The 23,676-nt window shown below is 47.2% G+C and overlaps 1 protein-coding gene across 1 annotated transcript in view; it reads left to right on the forward strand.

The window, feature by feature from the left end:
- camta1a (calmodulin binding transcription activator 1a) overlaps positions 1 to 23,676 on the forward strand; it is a gene marked incomplete at its 3' end in the record, with an annotated part of 435,119 nt that overhangs the window by 372,149 nt on the left and 39,294 nt on the right. Inside the window, exons 7-9 of the mRNA XM_084187479.1 lie at positions 5,439 to 5,592; positions 15,809 to 15,949; positions 21,114 to 23,425. Coding sequence (XP_084043605.1) covers positions 5,439 to 5,592; positions 15,809 to 15,949; positions 21,114 to 23,425 — 2,607 coding nt within the window. The remainder of the gene's footprint in view (positions 1 to 5,438; positions 5,593 to 15,808; positions 15,950 to 21,113; positions 23,426 to 23,676) is intronic.

Below are 23,676 nucleotides of genomic sequence, written 5' to 3' on the forward strand. Positions count from 1 at the left end.
GTTTCCACCAATGGACAAGTACCGTGGTATCTGTATGTGTCTGCCAGAGCCTGTTGAGAGCCCCGAGTCTACATGGCCTGTCCTGGTAGGAGCATAGTCCGACACTGTAGCTGTAACCCTGGTAATAAGGCTATGGCTGCGACCCAAATGGCACCCTATTACCTACAGAGTGCACCACTTTTGACCAGAGCCCTATGGGGCCTGGAATAGGGTGCCATTTGGGACGCAGCCTGTCTCTACCTTGCTGTAGCTGTGCCTGGCTGAGCTCTGCTTTAAAGCAGTGTGGTGTGGACTGGCTGCAGGGCAAGGTGGTGTCGCTGAGGTTGAGAGCTGAGCGTAGGAACATTGCCTTCCGTGTGTGGGTGCCAAAGAAACTTGTTGCCTCGCTACGACTGCACCCTGGTCTTATGGTAGCGTGGGAGGCAGGTAGCCTAGCTGTTAAGAGCATTGGGTCAGTAACCGAAAGGTCTCTGGTTCGACTCCCCGTGCCGACTAGGTGGATAATGTTTTTTTCTATGTGCCCTTGTGTAAGACACTTAACCCTAATTGCTCCTGTAATTCGCTCTGGATAACAGCTTCTGCTAAATGACTAAAATGTGGTGATGTGTCTTAGGCTTGTGTGTGCGCATGTTCACCACCCCCTCAATAGGTCTGCCGCCCCCGTGACTGCTTCCCCTAGACTCCATAGGTAATTAACTCAGCAACATCCATCCATCTGCTGTGGGGATATGCACTAGACTAGGCAATACACTAACATAACAACACTGTCTACACACATATGATACATAAATATGGCTTTTACCTTGACTACCACTTGGATGTGCACCATCTTAACCTTGGAGCCTCCCACGCTAACAGATTGTGTGTTGGGTATTGGAGGTGTAGCATACTCCACCTCACACGAGCGTGCATGCACACATACAGTGCCTTCGGAAAGTATTCAGACCCCTTGACTTTTTCCACATTTTGTCACGTTACAGCCTTATTCTAAAATTGATTAAATAAAATAATTTCCACAGCAATCTACACACAATACCCCATAATGGCAAAGCGAAAACAGATTCAGGGATTTTTTTGCAAATGTATATAAATAAATAAAAAACATATTTACATAAGTATTCAGACCCTTTGCTATGAGACTCAAAATTGAGCTCAGGTATATCCTGTTTCCATTGATCATCCTTGAGATGTTTCTATAACTTAATTGGAGTCCACCTGTGGTAAATTCAATTGATTGGACATGATTTGGAAAGGTACACACCTGTCTATATAAAGTCCCACAGTTGACAGTGCATGTCAGAGCAGAAACCAAGCCATGAGGTCGAAGGAATTGTCCGTAGAGCTCCAAGACAGGATTGTGTCGAGGCACAGATCTGGGGAAGGATACCAAAACATTTCTGCAGCATTGAAGGTCCCCAACAACACAGTGGCCTCCATCATTCTTAAATGGAAGAAGTTTGGAACCACCAAGACTCTTCCTAGAGCTGGCCGCCCGGCCAAACTGAGCAGTCGGGGGAGAAGGGCCTTGGTCATGGAGGTGACCAACAACCCGAACTTCACTCTGACAGAGCTCTTGAGTTCCTCTGTGGAGATGGGAGAACCTTCCAGAAGGACAACCATCTCTGCAGCACTCCACCAATCAGGCCTTTATGGTAGAGTGGCCAGACGGAAGCCACTCCTCAGTAAAAAGCACATGATAGCCCGGCTTGGAGTTTGCCAAAAGGCACCTAAAGACTGTCAGACCATGAGAAACAAGATTCTCTGGTCTGATGAAACCAAGATTGAACTCTTTGGCCTGAATGCCAAGCGTCATGTCTGGAGGAAACCTGGCATCATCCCTACGGTGAAGCATGGTGGTGGCAGCATCATGCTGTGGGGATGTTTTTCAGCGGCAGGGACTGGAAGACTAGTCAGGATCGAGGCAAAGATGAACGGAGCAAAGTACAGAGAGATCCTTGATTAAAAACCTGCTCCAGAGCGCTCAGGACCACAGACTGGGGCGAAGGTTCACCTTCCAACAGGACAACGACTCTAAGCACAAAGCCAAGACAAGCAGGAGTGGCTTCGGGACAAGTCTCTGAATGTCCTTGAGTGGCCCAGCCATAGCCAGTACTTGAACACGATCGAACATCTCTGGAGAGACCTGAAAATAGCTGTGCAGCAATGCTCCCCATCCAACCTGACAGAGCTTGAGAGGATCTGCAGAGAAGAATGGGAGAAACTCCCCAAATACAGGTGTGCCAAGCTTGTAGCGTCATACCCAAGAAGACTCAAGGCTGTAATCGCTGCCAAAGGTGCTTCAACAAAGTACTGATTAAAGGGTCTGAATACTTATGTAAATGTCATATTTCTGTTGTATTTTTTTGCAAAAAAATCTAAAACAGTTTTTGCTTTGTCATTATGGGGTATTGTGTGTAGGTTTATGAGGGGGAAAAAAACGTTTTATATACATTTTAGAATAAGGCTGTAACATAACAAAATGTGGAAAAAGTCAAGAGGTCTGAATACTTTCCGAAGGCACTGTATGCACACCACACATACTCCCCCTCCACCCACACTCCAGCAACCGGATCCCACTCTCCACTGTGGAAGTGTACAGTTGGAAAGTGGGCCTAAACCCACATGGGAAACGAGCGGGAAAACAACCAAAAGATTGCATTACACAATTAATCAATAAGTTAATGAGATCTCACTTTCTCTGCAAAATACTATCCAAGCAAAAGTTTCCCCCTCAGCTTTTTTTCCAGTTTCCTTTGGGGAGAAACAAACTGGTGATATTACACAGAGGAAAAGGAGGCAGCCAACAAGAAATTATATTAAATTACCATCCTGATAGATTTATGTGACGCTTTATATTTTCATTGTGTTGTTTTCTTGGTGGTGGAATGGAGGAGGGACTAAGTGGGCCGAGAGCTGCTAAATGTGTTGTAAAGGCAGAAGTTACAGTTACACATGTTAAATACTGACTGCATCCCAAATGGCACCCTATTCCAACAGGGCTCTGGTCAAAAGCAGTCCACTATGTAGGTAATAGGATGCCATTTGAGACAAAACCACCGCTGTAGCAGCATAGATTTATAATACTAAAGCCTAGCTAGCTGTAGCTGGCTCCACAGATTACTAGTGTTTGGATGAGCTGTAAGGCTGCCAGCTAAATGTTCCCTTTCATTGTAGAGCAGAGGCCAATATGTCTGTGTGTGCTAAGGTAGGGAACAGCTGTGTGTGCCTTTATGTGTGGGTGGGGGTTGAATGGAGAGGGGTTGGGTGTGTGAATGTGTGCATGTGTTTTGTATGTGCTTGCTTGCTTGCGTGTGTGTGTGTTTGTCCTTCCTCTTAGTGTGTGTGTGTGCTTTCCCCAATGTGCTCATAAGTGCGTGCATCGGCCCTTTATTCACCCCTCTCGTGCTAGTTAAGGATTGAGGGCATGGCCTTGCGATTACCACAGCTGGTAATGCCATCTGGGGGCATTACACACTCGCTCACCCTGACGCCATGGAAGCAGGACACAGCCGTCCCAGTGTGTTGACTCCAATGACAGGGGACAGGGACAACGTTTATCACAGAGGCGATAACACACCTCAATGTCCGGCTGTAGTGGGCTGGGGAAGGCCACTGACCAAAGACTGGCAGTACATGGTTTAAACATCCAGCTCCCCGTACAACAGAGACTATAGACCAGACCAGTCTTCAAAGACATACTGTATTAAAGAACAACTCTGTAATCACAACCATCGGGCCTTTTAAAGAGAATACATTTCAATTGTTTTGAATTTGAGAGGATTCTCAAATTCGTGTAGCTCAGTTGGTAGAGCATGGCGCTTGCAACGCCAGGGTTGTGGGTTCAATTCCCACGGGGGGCCAGTATGAAAAATGTATGCACTCACTAACTGTAAGTCGCTCTGGATAAGAGCGTCTGCTAAATGACTAAAATGTAAATGTAAAATGTACAGCTGGCCATACGCACAAAGCACTGAAAAGATCATTTCAAAAATACAAGCTCTTGTCCAGACATGAACATTAATGGTGTTAGAATTAAGAGGGAACCTGTGCAGATTATAATGCACTATTATCTTGTACGTTTATTATCCCCGGTGTATCTCCTTTCCCTCCATCCTTGATGAGGGGAGTGGAGAGGGGGCTGGAGGGGTACAGATGAATGGTTTGGACCAGCAGGGAGCACAGACCTAGTAGCATGATGATTTATTCTCCACTTAACACTGATGAAGCTTCAAACTGCACTCGGACACATGGTGTCATTGCATCTTTCTTTATCAAGGTCTTTGTTTTTCTCCCTGTGTGTGTGTGTGCATTCTTTATTTTGTGTGTTTCTGTCCTCTGACATAGTTTACATGCCTGTGTTTGTGGCATTAACTCATGTTTCTGCCTCTGTGTGAGTGTATGTGCGGTGCATGTGTCTGTGGTTATTGGCAATTGTGTGTTTGTAATGAATGGAGTCTTAAGGAGCGGAGTGGGAGCGTTTCTCCTGCCACTGTTTACTCCACACAGTAATCAAAGCTATTCATGATTACAGATCACAATTGATGTTATTCACACCGGCTCGACCAGTCTTTTAAACAGCATCTATTTTTCATAAGCTGTCAATTTAGGGAATTTACGGAAGTAACGATTGCAGCAGGAGAATTGGTGGATTCTGACTGGGTACACAGGGAAGTTAATAGAGGGCATTGGCTCGGCGTGTGGGAGCACTTCACAAAGTGTCTGCTGACTGATTTTTTTTTTCATACTGGCCCCCCGTGGGAATCGAACCCACAACCCTGGCGTTGCAAACGCCATGCTCTACCAACTGGGCTACATCCCTGCCGGCCATTCCCTCCCCTACCCTGGACGACGCTGGGCCAATTGTGCACCGCCCCATGGGTCTCCCGGTCGCGGCCGGCTACTATGCAGTCTCTCCAACAACAACCTATTCCAGCAGCATATCTGTGTGCTGACACACCAGCTGTAGTGTTAGGTGTTACACTTCCAGCTGGGTCTCTCTCCCTCTCTGGGCCTCTCACTGTTACCACACAACACCTTCAGAGTCTGCTGACTAAACTAAACTAACCTCTCTCTCTCTCTCTCTCTCTCTCTCTCTCTCTCTCTCTCTCTCTCTCTCTCTCTCTCTCTCTCTCTCTCTCTCTCTCTCTCTCTCTCTCTCTCTGTCTCTCTCTCTCTCTCTCTGTCTCTGTCTCTGTCTCTCTCTCTCTCTCTCTCTCTCTCTCTCTCTCTCTCTCTCTCTCTCTCTCTCTCTCTGTCTCTCTCTGTCTCTCTCTGTCTCTCTCTCTCTCTCTCTCTCTCTCTGTCTCTCTCTGTCTCTCTCTGTCTCTCTCTCTGTCTCTCTCTGTCTCTCTCTGTCTCTCTCTCTGTCTCTCTCTGTCTCTCTCTGTCTCCTCTCTCTCTCTCTTCCTCTCTCTCTCCACTCTTTCTCTCTCCTCCAGAACCCTGACATCGTGCTCGTCCACTACTTGAATGTGCCGGCCATAGAGGATTGCGGGAAGCCATGCGGGCCAATCCTGTGCTCCATCAACACGGACAAGAAGGAGTGGGCCAAGTGGACCAAGGAGGAGCTGATTGGCCAACTCAAGCCCATGTGTGAGTATCTGACCTATCCCTGGGTGTTTAATGCGCAGACCTCTCCTAGCCTTATTATTGGAGTACCCTAAGTGGCTCTCTCAGAGGCCTGGCCTGGTTGCTGACTGTTACTATCTTGTTATTGTTTTTATTGTTGTTGTGTTCCTACCTGGAGCCATCTGGTAGGCAGGGGTCAGGGGTTATCTTTCCCCCAGCCCTCCGGCACCACAGTGGTCAGCCTGAGAGCACACAGCCCAGCATAGGCCCTGGCCTCACATCCTCCCAGTCAGGCAGCACAGAGCAGAGCAGGCCCAGCGTAGCGCAGGGGAGAGCCCTGTTGATTGATGCCATTGTGTGGGAGAAAGAGTGTCTGACTCACCAGAAATCCTCCTTACCTCCCCCCTCTCTCTCTCTCTCTCTCTGATATAACCTGGTTTACTAATTGCTTAGAGACACGTAGTAGACATGTGGTGTTATGGACTGCGTGGGCCATTCTCCTATCCAGCTCCATGTTTGAGACAGTGTTTGAGAATGTGTTTGGTAAAATGTCAGGGTTTGTCTGATGATAATAGTAAATCAGGGGCTTCTGAAAATCAGTGGGAGAGTTGTTAATGGCAAGACTCCAAGATTGTGTGCGTGTGTGTGTGTGTGTGTTGGCAGGGGCAGGGCGGTGACGGTGAGTGATGTTCACAGGGCTGATTATTGATGACCAGGTAGAGAGTCGTGTGTCAGCAGCTTTAAGATGCACAGAGAGAGACAGATGCTCCGTGAATACAGACCAGCCAGCCAGCCAGGGCCCTAACACACACACACACACACACACACACACACACACACACACACACACACATACATATGCTGGCCATGATTACCAGAGCTTATCCTCCCCTATTGTTATCCCCTTCACTGCTCCTCTGGCAATCATTTTAGGAGTCACTTGAGCATCCCATCCACCCCAGGGCAGGACAGGACAGATCAGGACAGGTAACAGCGCTGCTGTGAACTACAGTGTTCATTAGGTCTGGGGCTTCACTTCAATCCCAGTCATTTACAGTAATGCGTGAAGTCATTAACTTTGGGGAGTTAGGACAATGAGGGCCGAGGAGGGTGAGATGCCTTCTAGCTGACAGGCTACATGAGAAGGCTACATACAGTCTGTGTCCCAAATGGCACCCTATACACCCTGGTCAAAAGCAGTGCACTATGTAGGGAATAGGATGCCATTTGGGACACAGCCACATGGCAACAAAGCAGCCGGCCCCCTCTCTCTCTCTCCCTCACTCCCTCTATCCTCTTATTTAAAATATCCTTAAGAGTCTATTGACGCACTCGTGGTTCAATCTAAGTAACATAATAACAAAAATTCCAATCTAAATCCACCAGTTTAAGCTAGAGATATCATGGGCTGCATCTCAATCCACCGCATCCGCCTATGGCGACCTTCTGCATCTGCGGTGGAAGGTGGCCGAGCTACAGCTGTGTTTGTTCGGATGCTACAGACGTTTTCGTGAGATTTTTGGGATGTCTCATGGTCTGACAGTTTGGCCTACAAACTATTATGGAAAGGGGAGACTCTCACAAACGCGATGGTGTTCTCCGTTTTGCTCTACGGAACCCACAAGTGTCACGGGACTCGTCTGAAGTATTTGATACACTGCCGATTTTGCAGGTTTTCCTACTTACAAAGCATGTAGAGGTCTGTCATTTTTATCATAGGTACACTTCAACTGTGAGAGACGGAATCTAAAACAAAAATCCAGAAAATCACATTGTTTGATTTTTAAGTAATTAATTTGCATTTTATTGCATGACATAAGTATTTGATCACCTACCAACCAGTAAGAATTCCGGCTCTCACAGACCTGTTAGTTTTTCTTTAAGAAGCCCTCCTGTTCTCCACTCATTACCTGCATTAACTGCACCTGTTTGAACTCGTTACCTGTATAAAAGACACCTGTCCACACACTCAATCAAACAGACTCCAACCTCTCCACAATGGCCAAGACCAGAGAGCTGTGTAAGGACATCAGGGATAAAATTGTAGACCTGCACAAGGCTGGGATGGGCTACAGGACAATAGGCAAGCAGCTTGGTGAGAAGGCAACAACTGTTGGCGCAATTATTAGAAAATGGAAGAAGTTCAAGATGACGGTCAATCACCCTCGGTCTGGGGCTCCATGCAAGATCTCACCTCGTGGGGCATCAATGATCATGAGGAAGGTGAGGGATCAGCCCAGAACTACACGGCAGGACCTGATCAATGACCTGAAGAGACCTGGGACCACAGTCTCAAAGAAAACCATTAGTAACACACTACGCCGTCATGGATTAAAATCCTGCAGCGCACGCAAGGTCCCCCTGCTCAAGCCAGCGCATGTCCAGGCCCGTCTGAAGTTTGCCAATGACCATCTGGATGATCCAGAGGAGGAATGGGAGAAGGTCATGTGGTCTGATGAGACAAAAATAGAGCTTTTTGGTCTAAACTCCACTCGCTGTGTTTGGAGGAAGAAGTAGGATGAGTACAACCCCAAGAACACCATCCCAACCGTGAAGCATGGAGGTGGAAACATCATTCTTTGGGGATGCTTTTCTGCAAAGGGGACAGGACGACTGCACCATATTGAGGGGAGGATGGATGGGGCCATGTATCGCGAGATCTTGGCCAACAACCTCCTTCCCTCAGTAAGAGCATTGAAGATGGGTCGTGACTGGGTCTTCCAGCATGACAACGACCCGAAACACACAGCCAGGGCAACTAAGGAGTGGCTCCGTAAGAAGCATCTCAAGGTCCTGGAGTGGCCTAGCCAGTCTCCAGACCTGAACCCAATGGAAAATATTTGGAGGGAGCTGAAAGTCCGTATTGCCCAGCGACAGCCCCGAAACCTGAAGGATCTGGAGAAGGTCTGTATGGAGGAGTGGGCCAAAATCCCTGCTGCAGTGTGTGCAAACCTGGTCAAGACCTACAGGAAACGTATGATCTCTGTAATTGCAAACAAAGGTTTCTGTACCAAATATTAAGATCTGCTTTTCTGATGTATCAAATACTTATGTCATGCAATAAAATGCAAATTAATAACTTAAAAATCATACAATGTGATTTTCTGGATTTTAGATTCCGTCTCTCACAGTTGAAGTGTACCTATGATAAAAATTACAGACCTCTACATGCTTTGTAAGTAGGAAAACCTGCAAAATCGGCAGTGTATCAAATACTTGTTCTCCCCACTGTATATACTGTATATATTTCCTGAGCTTTCTTATATCTCCTAGATAAAGGACAAACACTTCAAAACATTATGATGAATTTTCTGACTGACTTTTTTGCCATTTGTGAATGTGTTATTCAATCCGTTTCTGTGGGCTATAGTAGTAAAGCCCAAATTCCATATTTTGTCTAATAATTTTTAAATACAGTATATTTTTTTGATACCTAAAGGGGTCGTAAAATTCATTATCAAATAGCTAAATCATCCATGGTATGACCATCTTAAAACAATTTAATATGTTAGCTTAGTACCCCCCCCACCCAACAGCTTAGACTTTTCTAGGTTTTCAACAACCAGGATATTAACATTCCGTTTATGGTAGAGCAACACTGCCACCTTGTGGTGTGTTGACAGAATAGCCTCGCTCCTTGATCATAGGGTCATGGAGGGGTGCAGGTGAAGTGCACAGCAGCCTTATATTATATAGATGCATTATTCAGCTGTGGATAATACAGTAGGCCTTTACAAACTGTACATGCTGCCCAGAGTGACCCATATCTTACACAAGCAGCTATGCTTCATCAGCAGATGTACGTGGGCTTTCGTTACTGTACACTTGAGAGAGGGAGTTATGTGTGTAGTGTAACACTATGGATCTCTCATGGGTATAAAGGAGACTTCTAATGCCACTCCCCAGAGGTGTATAGTAGACCTATAGAGAGGAAGAGGCTGGATCCATTTCCCAGGTCCCCTATCTTAGTCACAAACCTTCAGTTTAACCACCATGTACTGTGGGAGTGAGTTCACTGTGGGAAACTTTTATGTACGTTTGATATTAAGCCATGTATCATGGTACCATGTGATATGCATGTTGGCTTTAGGCTCTGTAGTGCATGAAACGTTCATACATATAGACTGTGTCTGGGAGAGTTCAACTATTCATTTGATCTTAGTGCACAGACTCAACATAAATAGTGCATTCAGAAAGTACTCAAACTCCTTGACTTTTTCCACATTTTGTTACGTTACAGCCTTATTCTAACTTGGATTAAATACAAAAAATCCTCATCAATGACAAAGTGAAAACAGGTTATTAGACATTTTGGCAAATTTATACACTACCGGTCAAAACTTTTAGAACACCTGCTCATTCAAGGGTTTTTCTTTATTTTTACTATTTTCTACATTGTAGAATAATAGTGAAGACATCAAAACTATGAAATAACACATATGGAATCATGTAGTAACCAAAAAAGTGTTCAACAAATTCTTCAAATAGCCACCCTTTCTTTGATGACAGCTTTGCACACTCTTGGCAAATTCAATTGATTGGACATGATTTGGAAAGGCACACACCTGTCTATATAAGGTCACACAGTTGACAGTGCATGTCAGAGAAAAAACCAAGCCATGAGGTCGAAGGAATTGTCTGTAGACCTCCGAGACAGGATTGTGTCAAGGCACAGATCTGGGGAAGGGTACCAAAACATTTCTGCAGCATTGAAGGTCCCCAAGAACACAGTCGCCTCCATCATTCTTAAATGGAAGAAGTTTGGAACCACCAAGACTCTTCCTAGAGCTGGCTGCCCGGCCAAACTGAGCAATCGGGGGAGAAGGGCCTTGGTCAGGGAGGTGACCAAGAACCTGATGGTCACTCTAACAGAGCTCCAGAGTTCCTCTGTGGAGATAGGAGAACCTTCCAGAAGGACAACCATCTCTGCAGCACTCCACCAATCAGGCCTTTATGGTAGAGTGGCCAGACGGAAGCCACTCCTCAGTAAAAAGCACATGACAGCCCGCTTGGAGTTTGCCAAAAGGCACCTAAAGGTCTGATGGAACCAAGATTGAACTCTTTGGCCTGAATGCTAAGCGTCACGTCTGGAGGAAACCTGGCACCATCCCTACGGTGAAGCATGGTGGTGGCAGCATCATGCTGTGGGGATGTTTTTCAGCGGCAGGGACTGGGAGACTAGTCAGGATCGAGGGAAAGATGAACGGAGCAAAGGACAGAGAAATCCTTGATGAAAACCTGCTCCAGAGCACTCAGGACCTCAGACTGGAAGGTTCACCTTCCAACAGGACAACAACCCTAAGCACACAGCCAAGGCACCGCAGGAGTGGCCACGGGACAAGTCTAAGAATGTCCTTGAGTGGCCCAGCCAGAGCCCGGACTTGAACCCGATCAAACATCTCTAGAGAGAGCTGAAAATAGCTGTGCAGCGACGCTCCCCATCCAACCTGACAGAGCTTGAGAGGATATGCAGAGAAGAATGGGAGAAACTCCCCAAATACTGGTATGCCAAGCTTCTAGCTTCATACCCAAGAAGAATCGAGTCTGTAATCGCTGCCAAAGGGGCTTCAACAAATTACTGAGTAAAGGGTCTGAATACTTATGTAAATGTCATATTTACGTTTTTTTTATTTTTCATAACATTTTCTTATGTCATTATGGGGTATTGTGTGTAGATTGATGAGGGGAAAAAACCAATTTAATCCATTTTAGAATAAGGCTGTAACGTAACAAAATGTGAAAAAAGTCAAGGGGGTCTGAGTGCTTTCCGAAGGCACAGTAAATATAAAATAGTTATTTTCTTGGGAGAATAGAATTTGATAGAGAACTTGCTGTTACAGAGATGCATATTATATCCATACCTTTCAAACAGAGAGCCCTAAAGGGCCTTAATTAAGAAGTCCTCTTAGGTTGATTCCTGTGGGCAACAGGTGCGCTTTTCTTTGTTTATTATTATTTTATTTTGAAGTTCTTGTGGAAAACCGTAGAAAAGTTATGTAGCGGCAGGTAGCTTAGTGGTTAAGAGCGTTGTGCCAGTAACCGAAAGGTCGCTGGTTCTAATCCCCGAGCCGACTAGGTGAAAAATCTGTCGATGTGCCCTTGAGCAAGGCACTTAACTTGAATTGCTCCTGTAAGTCGCTCTGGATAAGAGCGTCTGCTAAATGACTGTAATGTATGAATGAGGACTGCAGATGTGGCTAGGGCAAGAAATTGCAATGTCCGTACTGTGACACCTAAGACAGCGCTACAGGGAGACAGGACGGACAGCTGATCGTCCTCGAAGTGGCAGACCACGTGTAACAACACCTGCACAGGATCGGTACATCCAAACATCACACCTGCGGGACAGGTACAGGATGGCAACAACAACTGCCCGAGTTACACCAGGAACGCACAATCCCTCCATCAGTGCTCAGACTGTCCGCAATAGGCTGAGAGAGGCTGGACTGAGGGCTTGTAGGCCTGTTGTAAGGCAAGTCCTCAACAGACATCACCGGCAACAACGTCGCCTATGGGCACAAACCCACTGTCGCAGGACCAGACAGGACTGGCAAAAAGTGCTCTTCACTGACGAGTCGCGGTTTTGTCACACCAGGGGTGTATGGTCGGATTCGCGTTTATCGTCGAAGAAATGAGCGTTACACCGAGGTCTGTACTCTGGAGCGGGATCGAGGTGGAGGGTCCGTCATGGTCTGGGGCGTTGTGTCACAGCATCATCGGACTGAGCTTGTTGTCATTGCAGGCAATCTCAATGCTGTGCATTACAGGGAAGATATCCTCCTCCCTCATGTCGTACCCTTCCTGCAGGCTCATCCTGACATGACCCTCCAGCATGACAATTCCACCAGCCATACTGCTCGTTCTGTGCGTGAACAAGACAGGAATGTCAGTGTTCTGCCATGGCTAGCGAAGAGCCCGGATCTCAATCCCATTGAGCACATCTGGGACCTGTTGGATCTGAGGGTGAGGGCTAGGGCCATTCCCCCCAGAAATATCCGGGAACTTGCAGGTGCCTTGGTGGAAGAGTGGGGTAACATCTCACAGCAAGAACTGGCAAATCTGGTGCAGTCCATGAGGAGGATGCACTGCAGTACTTAATGCAGCTGGTGGCCACACCAGATACTGAATGTTACTTTAGATTTTGACCCCCCCTTTGTTCAGGGACACATTATTCAATTTCTGTTAGTCACATGTCTGTGGAACTTGTTCAGTTTATGTCTCAGTTGTTGAATCTTGTTATGTTCATACAAATATTTACACATGTTAAGTTTGCTGAAAATAAACGCAGTTGACAGTGAGAGGACGTTTCTTTTTTTGCTGAGTTTATAAATATGGGTGGATGTCTGTTGTTCTGGCTGACGAAGGTTCTGGCTGCCGAAGGTTCTGGATGACGAAGGCTTCTGCCGAAATGCGTCCATTTGTTTTGACCTCTGCTGCTAAAAAATAAGACATTAAAACGCAAAGAATATTTCAGTTAGTGCAGGTTTTTCCTTTATTCCAGTATATGCCTTTTAAACCCGGCACCCAAAGAATTGTTTTACTACAAACATTTGAACTGAGCATGCCAATACTACAAACATTTGAACTGAGCATGCCAATTTCTCTTTCTAGAGTTGAACTTCTGCAATATATAATTGTCTTCTTTCCCTCTTGTTTTATACTCACATGATGTCCCACTGCACAAAGCCTTTAACATGTCTAATGACACAAAAACAAAGCAAGAATTCAGTTGATATGGTTCACTAGAGCCTCGTAAAGCTGTTTGTGTTTTGCTCCACACCAAAACATACTTACCATAGCAGACATAACCACACACAACTACTGTACATACACATACACAAATACAACTACACATTTCAAATACACAAGTACAGGACATCCACACAGATACTCACCATGGCCTTGTCTGACCTGTTCCTTCCCCCCGCCCTAGGGGATATTGCTGAGGCTCGGGGAGAGATCCACAGATGAGGGTTGAAGGTTGGACTGGAGGTCAGAGACTGGTTTCTCTGCTCAGTCATACTATGAGAGGGCAGATCGACCGATGAGAAGGCAGCAGACCAGCCAGGCAACTTGACTCACTCCCCTCCTCTAATGTAGTGAACAGGCAGTAGCCCGGCCCAGTGATGCTCTAACCCTTGCCCTATCCCCAGCCATGGAGTCAGCCATGCCCCAAACCTGCTGATAGCGCATGAATGCGTCAGGAGCTCAGACAAACACACCACCAGCCTCCCTCCATCCATCCATCCCTCCCTCTCTCTCCTTCTTTCCCTCCCTTCATCCCTCCAAACCACCCATCCAGGGTTAGGCCAGACTAGCAGGGCACGGCACCCTTACCCCAGTCAGTGCCCAGTGGTGCAAAAGGCAATATGATGTGATCTGTGTATCCTGAAGAAAGGTAATGCTCATCAGCCAACATCCCTAACATGCATGGCCGAATCTAATGATGTCACAGGAATGAGCTGGTTGTGGTGGTGGTAGTGATGCAGGAGAGCCTTTAGTGACCTATGACAAACCCTGGCAGTGGCACGGGGCATCAATCAGTGCCATAGTGAGGCAGCTGCAGGATTGTTTGGACTAGCGGGAGTGGGGATACATGGTGGATGTAAGCGGTAGCGTTGCGCTGACACTCTGAGGTCTGTCAAAGCTCTGAGTCAGCTCTCTACTGTAGCTCTGCTCTGGCTTTGTCACGAAGGGGGACCCGCGTCAGGACACCAAAAACGAATTCCCGTGTCAACAACAACTTATCCCCGTGTCAACAACAACTTATCCCCGTGTCACCAATGCCTACATCATCACAACTATACATCTCTGATGTGTTACTGATGCCAAACAGTTATTAAGTCAGACAGCTCATTTGAATATATATCTAATTCACAGAGAAAGAGTTAAAGAACAGATATACAGTACGTACATGAATACATAAATTATATATTTTTTAAGCTGTGCCTTCATTACTGTTATGCATATTTCAAGCAATGTCTTTGGGACTCTTAATCTGAGCTCATGTAGCCAGAGTAATTTGTTGTTGCTATCACGGCATTGTTAGTCTGATGTGTTGTGGCAGGTATGTTTCTGTATTTCCTTGGCCCTGGCCGGCTGTAGTGTTCAGTAGTGTAGTGTTCAGTGGAGCAGAGGGCTGCATGCCGCCTGCTGAATCTGACCGTATGCATGACTACTGCTCTGCTGGCATCTACTGGTGATTTTCTGGTAATCAGCTAGTGATCCGCCAGCATTGAAGTGAAAGCACCCTGATTAGCCTTTTCCCTGTCTCTGTCTCTGTCTGGAGCAGCGTTCTTATTTCGCCCTGTCTCTTTCCCTTTATTTCTCACATGCACAGGCTCTCTCTCTCTCTCTCTCTCTCTCTCTCTCTCTCGCTCTCTCTCTCTCTCTCTCGCTCTCTCTGTCTCTCTCTCTAACGCACACAGACACACACACACACACATTTACTCTCTCCTCTCTCTCCCTTTCTTCTGCCTATTTAACTGAGGGAGGTAGTGAGATGTGGGAACCCATATTAGAGCTGTCTTGATTTTGTTTGATATTTGAAATATGCTCCACTTCGGAAATATTACCATATTTGTTGTTTTCCGGTTGAGAACATGGTGCTGCAACAGCAGCAATAGCAGCAATGACGTGTGATATGATAGGCCTGCTGCCTGTGTTAGCAGCATCACTATCACCCTGATGAGAAGTGGAGCCTGGCTGCTAAGCCAGAGCCAGGAAAGCAGTAAAAGGTATTAGGAGGTGCTAGCCATGTGTGACCAGAGCATTCCAGCCAGGCAGGAATGCAGTTATGCAGGAGAATGGCTCTCTTCTCCTTCATCTAGCAGCTAGACTGTGTTCCTCTCCAGTGGTTTTCCACATCACAGCCCCAGCAGAGGTACAGGCAGCCATAGGCAAATACAATGAAACAAGGCAGGGAGCCAACATGCCTGTGTGTGCTAACAGGCCTGTGTGTGGTTGGCTACTTTCATCAAGTAGTGCACAGCACAGTAGGTATGTTGGGCAGTGTGGGGAAAGAGAGGAGACGTGAGAGATGTGCTGCTGTCCAAATAGAGCTTAATGCAAATAGTGCTGTCTAAACTATCCATAAGCAGACTATTAGGTGGGGTTTAGGGTGTAGAGATGCGGGTGGGTCACAGGGTTATAGGGGTGCAGCCTGCAGTAGTGTGGGTGTGGGTGGTGGTGGTCTGTTGGTCTGGACTGGTTGACATCTCTGTCTCCTCTCTCCCGGCAGTTCATGGCATCAAGTGGACTTGCAGCAACGGGAACAGCAGCTCTGGCTTCTCAGTGGAGCAGCTGGTGCAGCAGATTCTGGACAGCCACCAAACCAAGCCACCTCCCCGGACCCACAACTGCCTCTGCACAGGCACCCTGGGTAAGGGCGAGGGGATAGAGGTAGATAGGGGGCAGGGGGCAGAGAGAAAGGGGAGATGGTGTAGGTGTAGTCAAAGGACTAGTCCTAGCACTGACTTTGCTGATAACTACTTGGTTGAGGGAAAATGTACTTGCTACGATTTAGATGTGTTGTTGTCTCACCTAGCTATCTTAAGAGGAATGCATCAATGTAAGTCGCTCTGGATAAGAGCATCTGGTAAATGACTAAAATGTAAAACAATTGGGAGAAGGAGAAGAGGTAGAGGTCATATATTATGCTCAGAGTGAATGTGGAAAGTGTCAGGGTCATGGCTCTCTTGTGTTTTATTGATAAAAGTTCAAATAGTATCAAAAGTCACACCAATCAATCAAACAATTGCTTCAATTACAATTACTTGGATAATGATGTTCTGTTCAGGTGATTTGTTTAGGTACAAAAGCACAGGCAGTTTTCTTATTGTTTATTGTCTGCATTCTGCTGAGCTGTTGTAACAAGTCGTTCACAACCTTCCATTAGATTTAGTTTGTGAATTACAGTGTCACTAGCAATGATCACTGAAATTGTAAAAAGGTTTTTAAAACAATTCTAATAAATGCAACAGTTGGAGAATGGATGAAGATACTCCATTAAAATAGTAATCCATCAGATATTGACTGAAATATAGCACATAAAAATGTTAACTGGCACGGACAAATAATGAATGACGTTCAGGGATTTTGGTGGGAATTCAGGTATTCATTTATTGTAGATTTTCATTTTTTTTCTTAGAAAGCACTCATTTGGAAAGCATTCAGACCCCTTGACTTTTTCCACATTTTGTTATGTTACAGCCTTATTCTAAAATTGATTAAATTACATTTTCCCTCATCAATCAGGTTTTTAGCAATTGTATTAAAAATAAAAAACAGAAATACCTTATTTACATAAGTATTCAGACCCTGTGCTATGAGACTCAAAATTGAGCCCAGGTGCATCCTGTTTACATTGATCATCCTTGAGATGTTTCTACAACTTGATTGGAGTCCACCTGTGGTAAATTGGTCCCAATATATGGTCCTCTGTAGCTCAGCTGGTAGAGCACGGCGCTTGTAACGCTAAGGTAGTGGGTTCGATCCCCGGGACCACCCATACACAAAAATGTATGCACGCACGACTGTAAGTCGCTTTGGATAAAAGCGTCTGCTAAATGGCATATTATTATATTATTTAAATTAAATTGATTTGGAAAGGCACACACCTGTCTATATAAGATCCCACAGTTGACAGTGCATGTCATAGCAAAAACCAAGCCATGAGGTCGAAGGAATTATCCATAGAGCTCCGAGACAGGATTGTGTCGAGGCACAGATCTGGGGAAGTGTACCAAAACATTTCTGCAGCATTGAAGGTCCCCAACAACACAGTGGCCTCCATCATTCTTAAATGGAAGAAGTTTGGAACCACCAAGACTCTTCCTAGAGCTGGCCGCCCGGCCAAACTGAGCAATCGGGGGAGAAGGGTCTTGGTCATGGAGGTGACCAGGAACACGATGGTCACTCTGACAGAGCTCCAGAGTTCCTCTATGGAGATGGGAGAAACTTTCAGAAGGACAATCATCTCTGCAGCACTCCACCAATCAGGCCTTTATGGTAGAGTGGCCAGACGGAAGCCACTCCTCAGTAAAAGGCACATGACAGCCAACTTGGAGTTTGGCAAAAGGCACCTAAAGGACTCTCAGACCATGAGAAACAAGATTCTCTGGTCTGATGAAACCAAGATTGAACTCTTTGGTCTGAATGCCAAGCGTCACGTCTGGAGGAAACCTGGCACCATCCCTACGGTGAAGTATGGTGGTGACAGCATCATGCTGTGGGGATGTTTTTAAGCGGCAGGGACTGGGAGACTAGTCAGGATCGAGGCAAAGATGAACGGAGCAAAGTACAAAAAGATCCTTGATGAAAACCTGATCCAGTGCTCTCAGGAGCTCAGACTGGGGCGAAGGTTCACCTTCCAACAGGACAACGACCCTAAACACACAGCCAAGACAACACAGGGGTGGCTTCAGGACAAGTCTCTGAATGTCCTTGAGTGGCCCAGCAAGAGCCCGGACTTGAACCTGATCGAACATCTCAGGAGAGACCTGAAAATAGCTGTGCAGCGACGCTCCCCATCCAACCTGACAGCGCTTGAGAAGATCTGCAGAGAAGAATGGGAGAAACTCCCCAAATACAGGTGTGCCAAGCTTGTAGCGTCATACCCAAGAAGACTCAAGGCTGTAATCACTGCCAAAGGTGCTTCAACAAAGTACTGAGTAAATGGTCTGAATACTTATGCAAAGTGCCTTCGGAAAGTATTCAGACCCCTTGATTTTTTCCACATTTTGTTACGTTACAGCCTTATTCCAAAATTGATTAAATTGTTTGTTTTTTTTCATCAATCTACACACAATACCACATAATGACGAAGCAAAAACGTTAGAATTTTTTGCTGATTTATTAAATGTAAAACTGAAATATCACATTTACAAATGTATTCAGACCCTTTACTCAGTACTTTATTGAAGCACCTTTGGCAGCGATTACAGCATCGAATCTTGGCACGAGATGCTACAATCTTGGCACACCTGTATTTGGGTGTTAAACAAATCAAAATATATTTTATATTTGAGATTCTTCAAAGTAGCCACCCTTTGCCTTGATGACAGCTTTGCACACTCTTGGCATTCTCTCAACCAGCTTCACCTGGAATGCTTTTCCAACAGTCTTGAAGGAGTTCCCACATGCTGAGCACTTGTTGGCTGCTTTTCCTTCACTCTGCGGTCCCACTCATCCCAAACCATCTCAATTGGGTTGAGGTCAGGTGATTGTGGAGGCCAGGTCATCTGATGCAGCACTCCATCACTCTCCTTCTTGGTCAAATAGCCCTTACACATTCTGGAGGTGTGTTGGGTCATTGTCCTGTTGAAAAACAAATGATAGTCCCACTAAGCGCAAACCAGATGGGATGGCGTATCGCTGCAGAATGCTGTGGTAGCCATGCTGGTTAAGTATGCCTTGAATTCTAAATAAATCCCTGACAGTGTGACCAGCAAAGCACCGCCACACCATCACACCTCCTGCTCCATGCATAAATGCGGAGATCATCCATTCACATACTCTGCGTCTCACAAAGACACGGCGGTTGGAACCAAAAATCTCAAATTTGGACTCATCAGACCAAAGGACAGATTTCCACTAGTCTAATGTCCATTGCTCATGTTTCTTTTTCTTACTGGTGTCCTTTAGTAGTGGTTTGTTTGCAGCAATTCGACCATGAAGGCCTGATTCACGCAGTTTCCTCTGAACAGTTGATGTTGAGATGTGTCTGCTACTTGAACTCTATGAAGCATTTATTTGGGCTGCAATCTGAGGTGCAGTTAACTCTAATCAACTTATCCTCTGCAGCAGAGGTAACTCTGGGTCTTCCTTTCATGTGGCAGCCCTCATGAGAGCCAGTTTCTTCATAGCGCTTGATGGTTTTTGCAACTGCACTTTCAAAGTACTTGACATTTTCCGGCTTGACTGACCTTCATGTCTTAAAGTAATGATGGACTGTCATTTCTCTTTGCTTATTTGAGCTGTTCTTGCCATAATATAGACTTGGTCTTTTACCAAATAGGGCTATCTTCTGTATACCACCCCTACCTTGTCACAACACAACTGATTGGCTCAAACGCATTAGGAAGGAAAGAAATTCCACAAATTAACTTTTAACAAGGCACACTTGTTAATGAAATTCCAGGTGACTACCTTATGAAGCTGGTTGAGAGAATGCCAAGTGTGCAAAGCTGTCATCAAGGCAAAGGATGGCTACTTTGAAGCATCTCAAATATAAAATATATTTTGATTTGTTTAACACTTTTTTGGTTACTACAATATTCCATATGTGTCATTTCACAGTTTTGATGTCTTCACTATTATTCTACAATGTAGAAAATAGTCAAAATAAAGAAAAACCCTGGAATGAGTTGGTGTGTTCTAACGTTTGATTGGTACTGTATAAGGAAATCATTCAATTTAAATAAATAAATTAGGCCCTAATCTATGGATTTCACATGACTGGGAATACAGATATGCATATGTTGGTCACAGATACCTTAAGGTAGGGGCATGGATCAGAAAACCAGTCAGTATCTGGTGTGACCACCATTTGCCTCATGCAACGTGACACATCTCCTTTGCATAGAGTTGATCAGGCTGTTTGTTGATTGTGGCCTGTGGAATGTTGTCCCATTCCTCTACAATGGCTGTGCGAAGTTGCTGGATATTGGCAGGAACTGGAATATGCTGTTGTACATGTCGATCCAGAGCATCCCAAACATGCTCAATGGGTGACATATCTGCTGAGTATGCAGGCCATGGAAGAACTGGGACATTTTCAGCATCCAGGAATTGTGACAATGGGCTGTGCATTATCATGCTGAAACACGAGGTGATGGCGGCGGATGAATGTCACGACAATGGACCTCAGGATCTCGTCACGGTATCTCTGTGCATTCAAATTGCCATCGATAAAATGCAATTGTGTTCATTGTCCGTTGCTTATACCTGCCCATACCATAACCCCACCGTCACCATGGGGCACTCTGTTCACAACGTTGACATCAGCAAACCACTCGCCTACACGACGCCATACACTCTGTCTGCCTGACCATTTACATGTTGCGTTTATATTTTTGTTCATTGTAATTTGTAAATATTTCAACTGTATTAAATTATAACTTTTTTAATTCCACAAAGAATTCCACAAATAAAGTTATCTTTCTTCTAAGTAAGTTTTGAGGCAGTTCATTAAATCCCAGACAAAGCTTTATCATTCTTATAGATTAAACGGAAAGACTATGTATTCCATTGAGCCCATTTCAGCCAATACCGGAGTGGTTTGACAGGGGATTTTTTAAAATTCTGTGGTCGTAACGTTAACGGGAAAAAACGACAGCACAAGGAGGTGTATGAAAGAGTCGCAGTAGTAAAATGAAAGTAATCAATACAGTGAGGTTTAAGTGAGATCCTCAGGTGGGCGGGGCATGCGCGTTGCTTGTGTCACAGAGATTCACTGTACTATTCTACATTCTTTCTAGATGACTGATGACTTCTACTGTATCTAGAGCTATCTCTCAGTAACCTCTCTTTTCTCCCTCTAACAGGTGCAGGGAGCAGTGTGCACCACAAGTGCAACAGCGCCAAACACCGCATCATCTCCCCCAAGGTGGACCCCCGTGGAGGCTACAGCAGCGGTCACTCTGAGGTCCAGAACAACGATGTGTCTGAGGGCAAGACCGAGCACAGCAGCCATGGAGGGGGAGGGAAAAGCTCCGGAGGGGGAGGGGGCAGCGCCAGGGAGAAACGCAATGGCAAGATCCCCAAGCCTGTTCTCCTGCACCAGAACAGCACGGAGGTGTCCTCCACCAACCAGGTGGAGGTCCCTGACACCACCCAGAACTCCCCCGTGTCCATCAGCAGCGGTCTGAACAGCGACCCAGACATGGCTGACAGTCCCGTGGTGACGGGGATGGGCCACGTGGCTTCCGTCATGTCCAGCCTCTCCCAGAGCGTATTCATGTCTGAGGTGACCGGGGACCCTGTCTACAGCATGTCCCCCAATGGGGGCCCCAACGCCCACCTCATGGGCCCCGACGCAGCTTCCCAGGGCCTGGTGTTGTCCAGTGTTGTGGCAGACAACCACAAGTTTGCCTTCCCCGGCGGAGGGGCTGGGGAGGGTCCCGGGGGGGCGGGGGGAGCAGATGGGCTATCCATGCTGTCTGCAGCCGGGGTGTCTGAGGAGCTGGTCCTGTCCAGTAGCCTGGATGCCGGAGGCATGAAGATACCTGAGACCACCATGAACTTTGACCCTGACTGCTTCCTCAACAACCCCAAGCAGGGCCAGACCTACGGGGGCAGCAGGCTGAAGGGGAGCGGCAGCTCCTCGTCTTCCTCCTCTTCCTCCAACGGCACCAACGGCAGCATGCAGCGCTCTCCCTCCATGTCAGACTCTGGATACAGCTTCAACTCTGCTCTGGTGAAGAACATCAAGACGGAGGACATGTCCTTTGAGCAGCAGCTGGCCACAGAGCAGGGCTACCAGGTGGGGGCGGTGGTGAGCTGTGGAGGAGGTGTGTCTGGTTCCTCTGGGGCTGGTTCAGCACAGGGCTCCCTCGGCCTGACCCCGGCTGGCTCTCTGCTGCCCTCTGGAGGAGGTCTGAGCCCCAGCACCACCCTGGAACAGATGGACTTCAGCGCCATCGATGCCAAGCAGGAATACTCATCCGGGGCTGGGTCAGTGGGCTACGGCCAGGCTATGAACAGCCCCCACCTCTCCCACCAGAGCCACTCGCCCAGCTTCTTCCTCCAGGACACCCAGCAGCCCGGCCAGGCCCAGCAGGGCAGGTCCTCCATGGGACAGAAGACTCACCTGATGGAGCACAACTCCCACGACTCCACAGCCTACATGGGCCTGCAGGTGGTCAAGACGGACTCCCCTGGCATCAACGGCCACCTCCACCACCACCACCAGAGCCACCACAGGGCCAACTGCAACGGGGGCTCCCCCACCGAGGGGCCAGGGCAGGGGCCTGGATCTCTCCAGCTTCTGCAGTACCAGGGGGGCTTCCCTGGGCTGGGGCCAGAACATGAGGAGGTGGTGGGTCTGGAGCAGCCAGGCAGCGTGGGCTCAGGCCAGGCAGGGGGAACAGAGAACGGAGAGGGTCTACTGAAGCCTGGGGATCACCTCCAGGCCTGTGGAGGAGGCAACCCAGAGGGAGGAGGGACAGAGCACTACCTGCAGCAGGCCAATGGGGGAGGAGGTCAGGGAGGCGGAGGAGGAGGGGAAGGAGTGACCATGCATAACGGAAATAGCATCAACAACGACGGCAGCAACCGCTCACAGCAGCAGCAGCAGCAGCAGTTGCAGCCCCTCCTCCAGGGGGCTGGGATGGTCCAGGGCCTCTACAACACCGTGGGGCCCCACCAGGGCCTGGGCGGAGCGGCCTCCAACGGGGGAGGGGGAGGGGGAGGCATGGAGATCAGCCTGGACCACTTCGACATCTCCTTTGGAAACCAGTTCTCTGATCTCATCAATGACTTCATCTCTGTGGACGGTAGTGGAACCAACATGGCGGCCGGAGGAGCTCTTTACAACCACCAGCTGGTGGCCAACCACGGCTCAGACGGTCAGCCCACGCCTAGCGGAGCTCCCCAGCAGGGCCAGGAGGACGGAGGGGTAGGAGGGGCCCGGGGGGCAGGATATAGCCCCTCAGAGCTCTGTCTCCAGCCCTGCTGCAGCCCTCAGTCTCTTGGTGCTGGGGCTGGGGGTGCAGGGACAGAGCCAGGATCTCTGGCATACATGGATGTGGCGGAGGTAGTGTCTGCAGCCGTGGCCCACGGGGCCCTGGGGATGTTGCAGGCCACAGGGAGACTTTTCATGGTCACTGACTACTCCCCCGAGTGGTCCTACCCTGAGGTGAGCCTCCACCATGCTATTAGTGCATGTACTCCTTATTTCACAAAGCATTACACTCCAATGTAGTTACCAAATGTAGTTACAAAATAGTTTTGCAGTTATGATTGGGTAAACGCATACAGAGAGGCAATTTCTCAAGTTTCACTTTGGTCAGACAGAAAAAATGGCTTTCCTTCAACCAACCGTAACTGCCAAAATAAAGGAAACTATTGAGTAAACAAGGGATATAAAGTATATTGAAAACAGGTGCT

This window comes from Coregonus lavaretus, assembly GCF_964263955.1.
Source record: "Coregonus lavaretus genome assembly, chromosome: 22".
Classification (NCBI taxonomy): Eukaryota; Metazoa; Chordata; class Actinopteri; order Salmoniformes; family Salmonidae; genus Coregonus; species Coregonus lavaretus.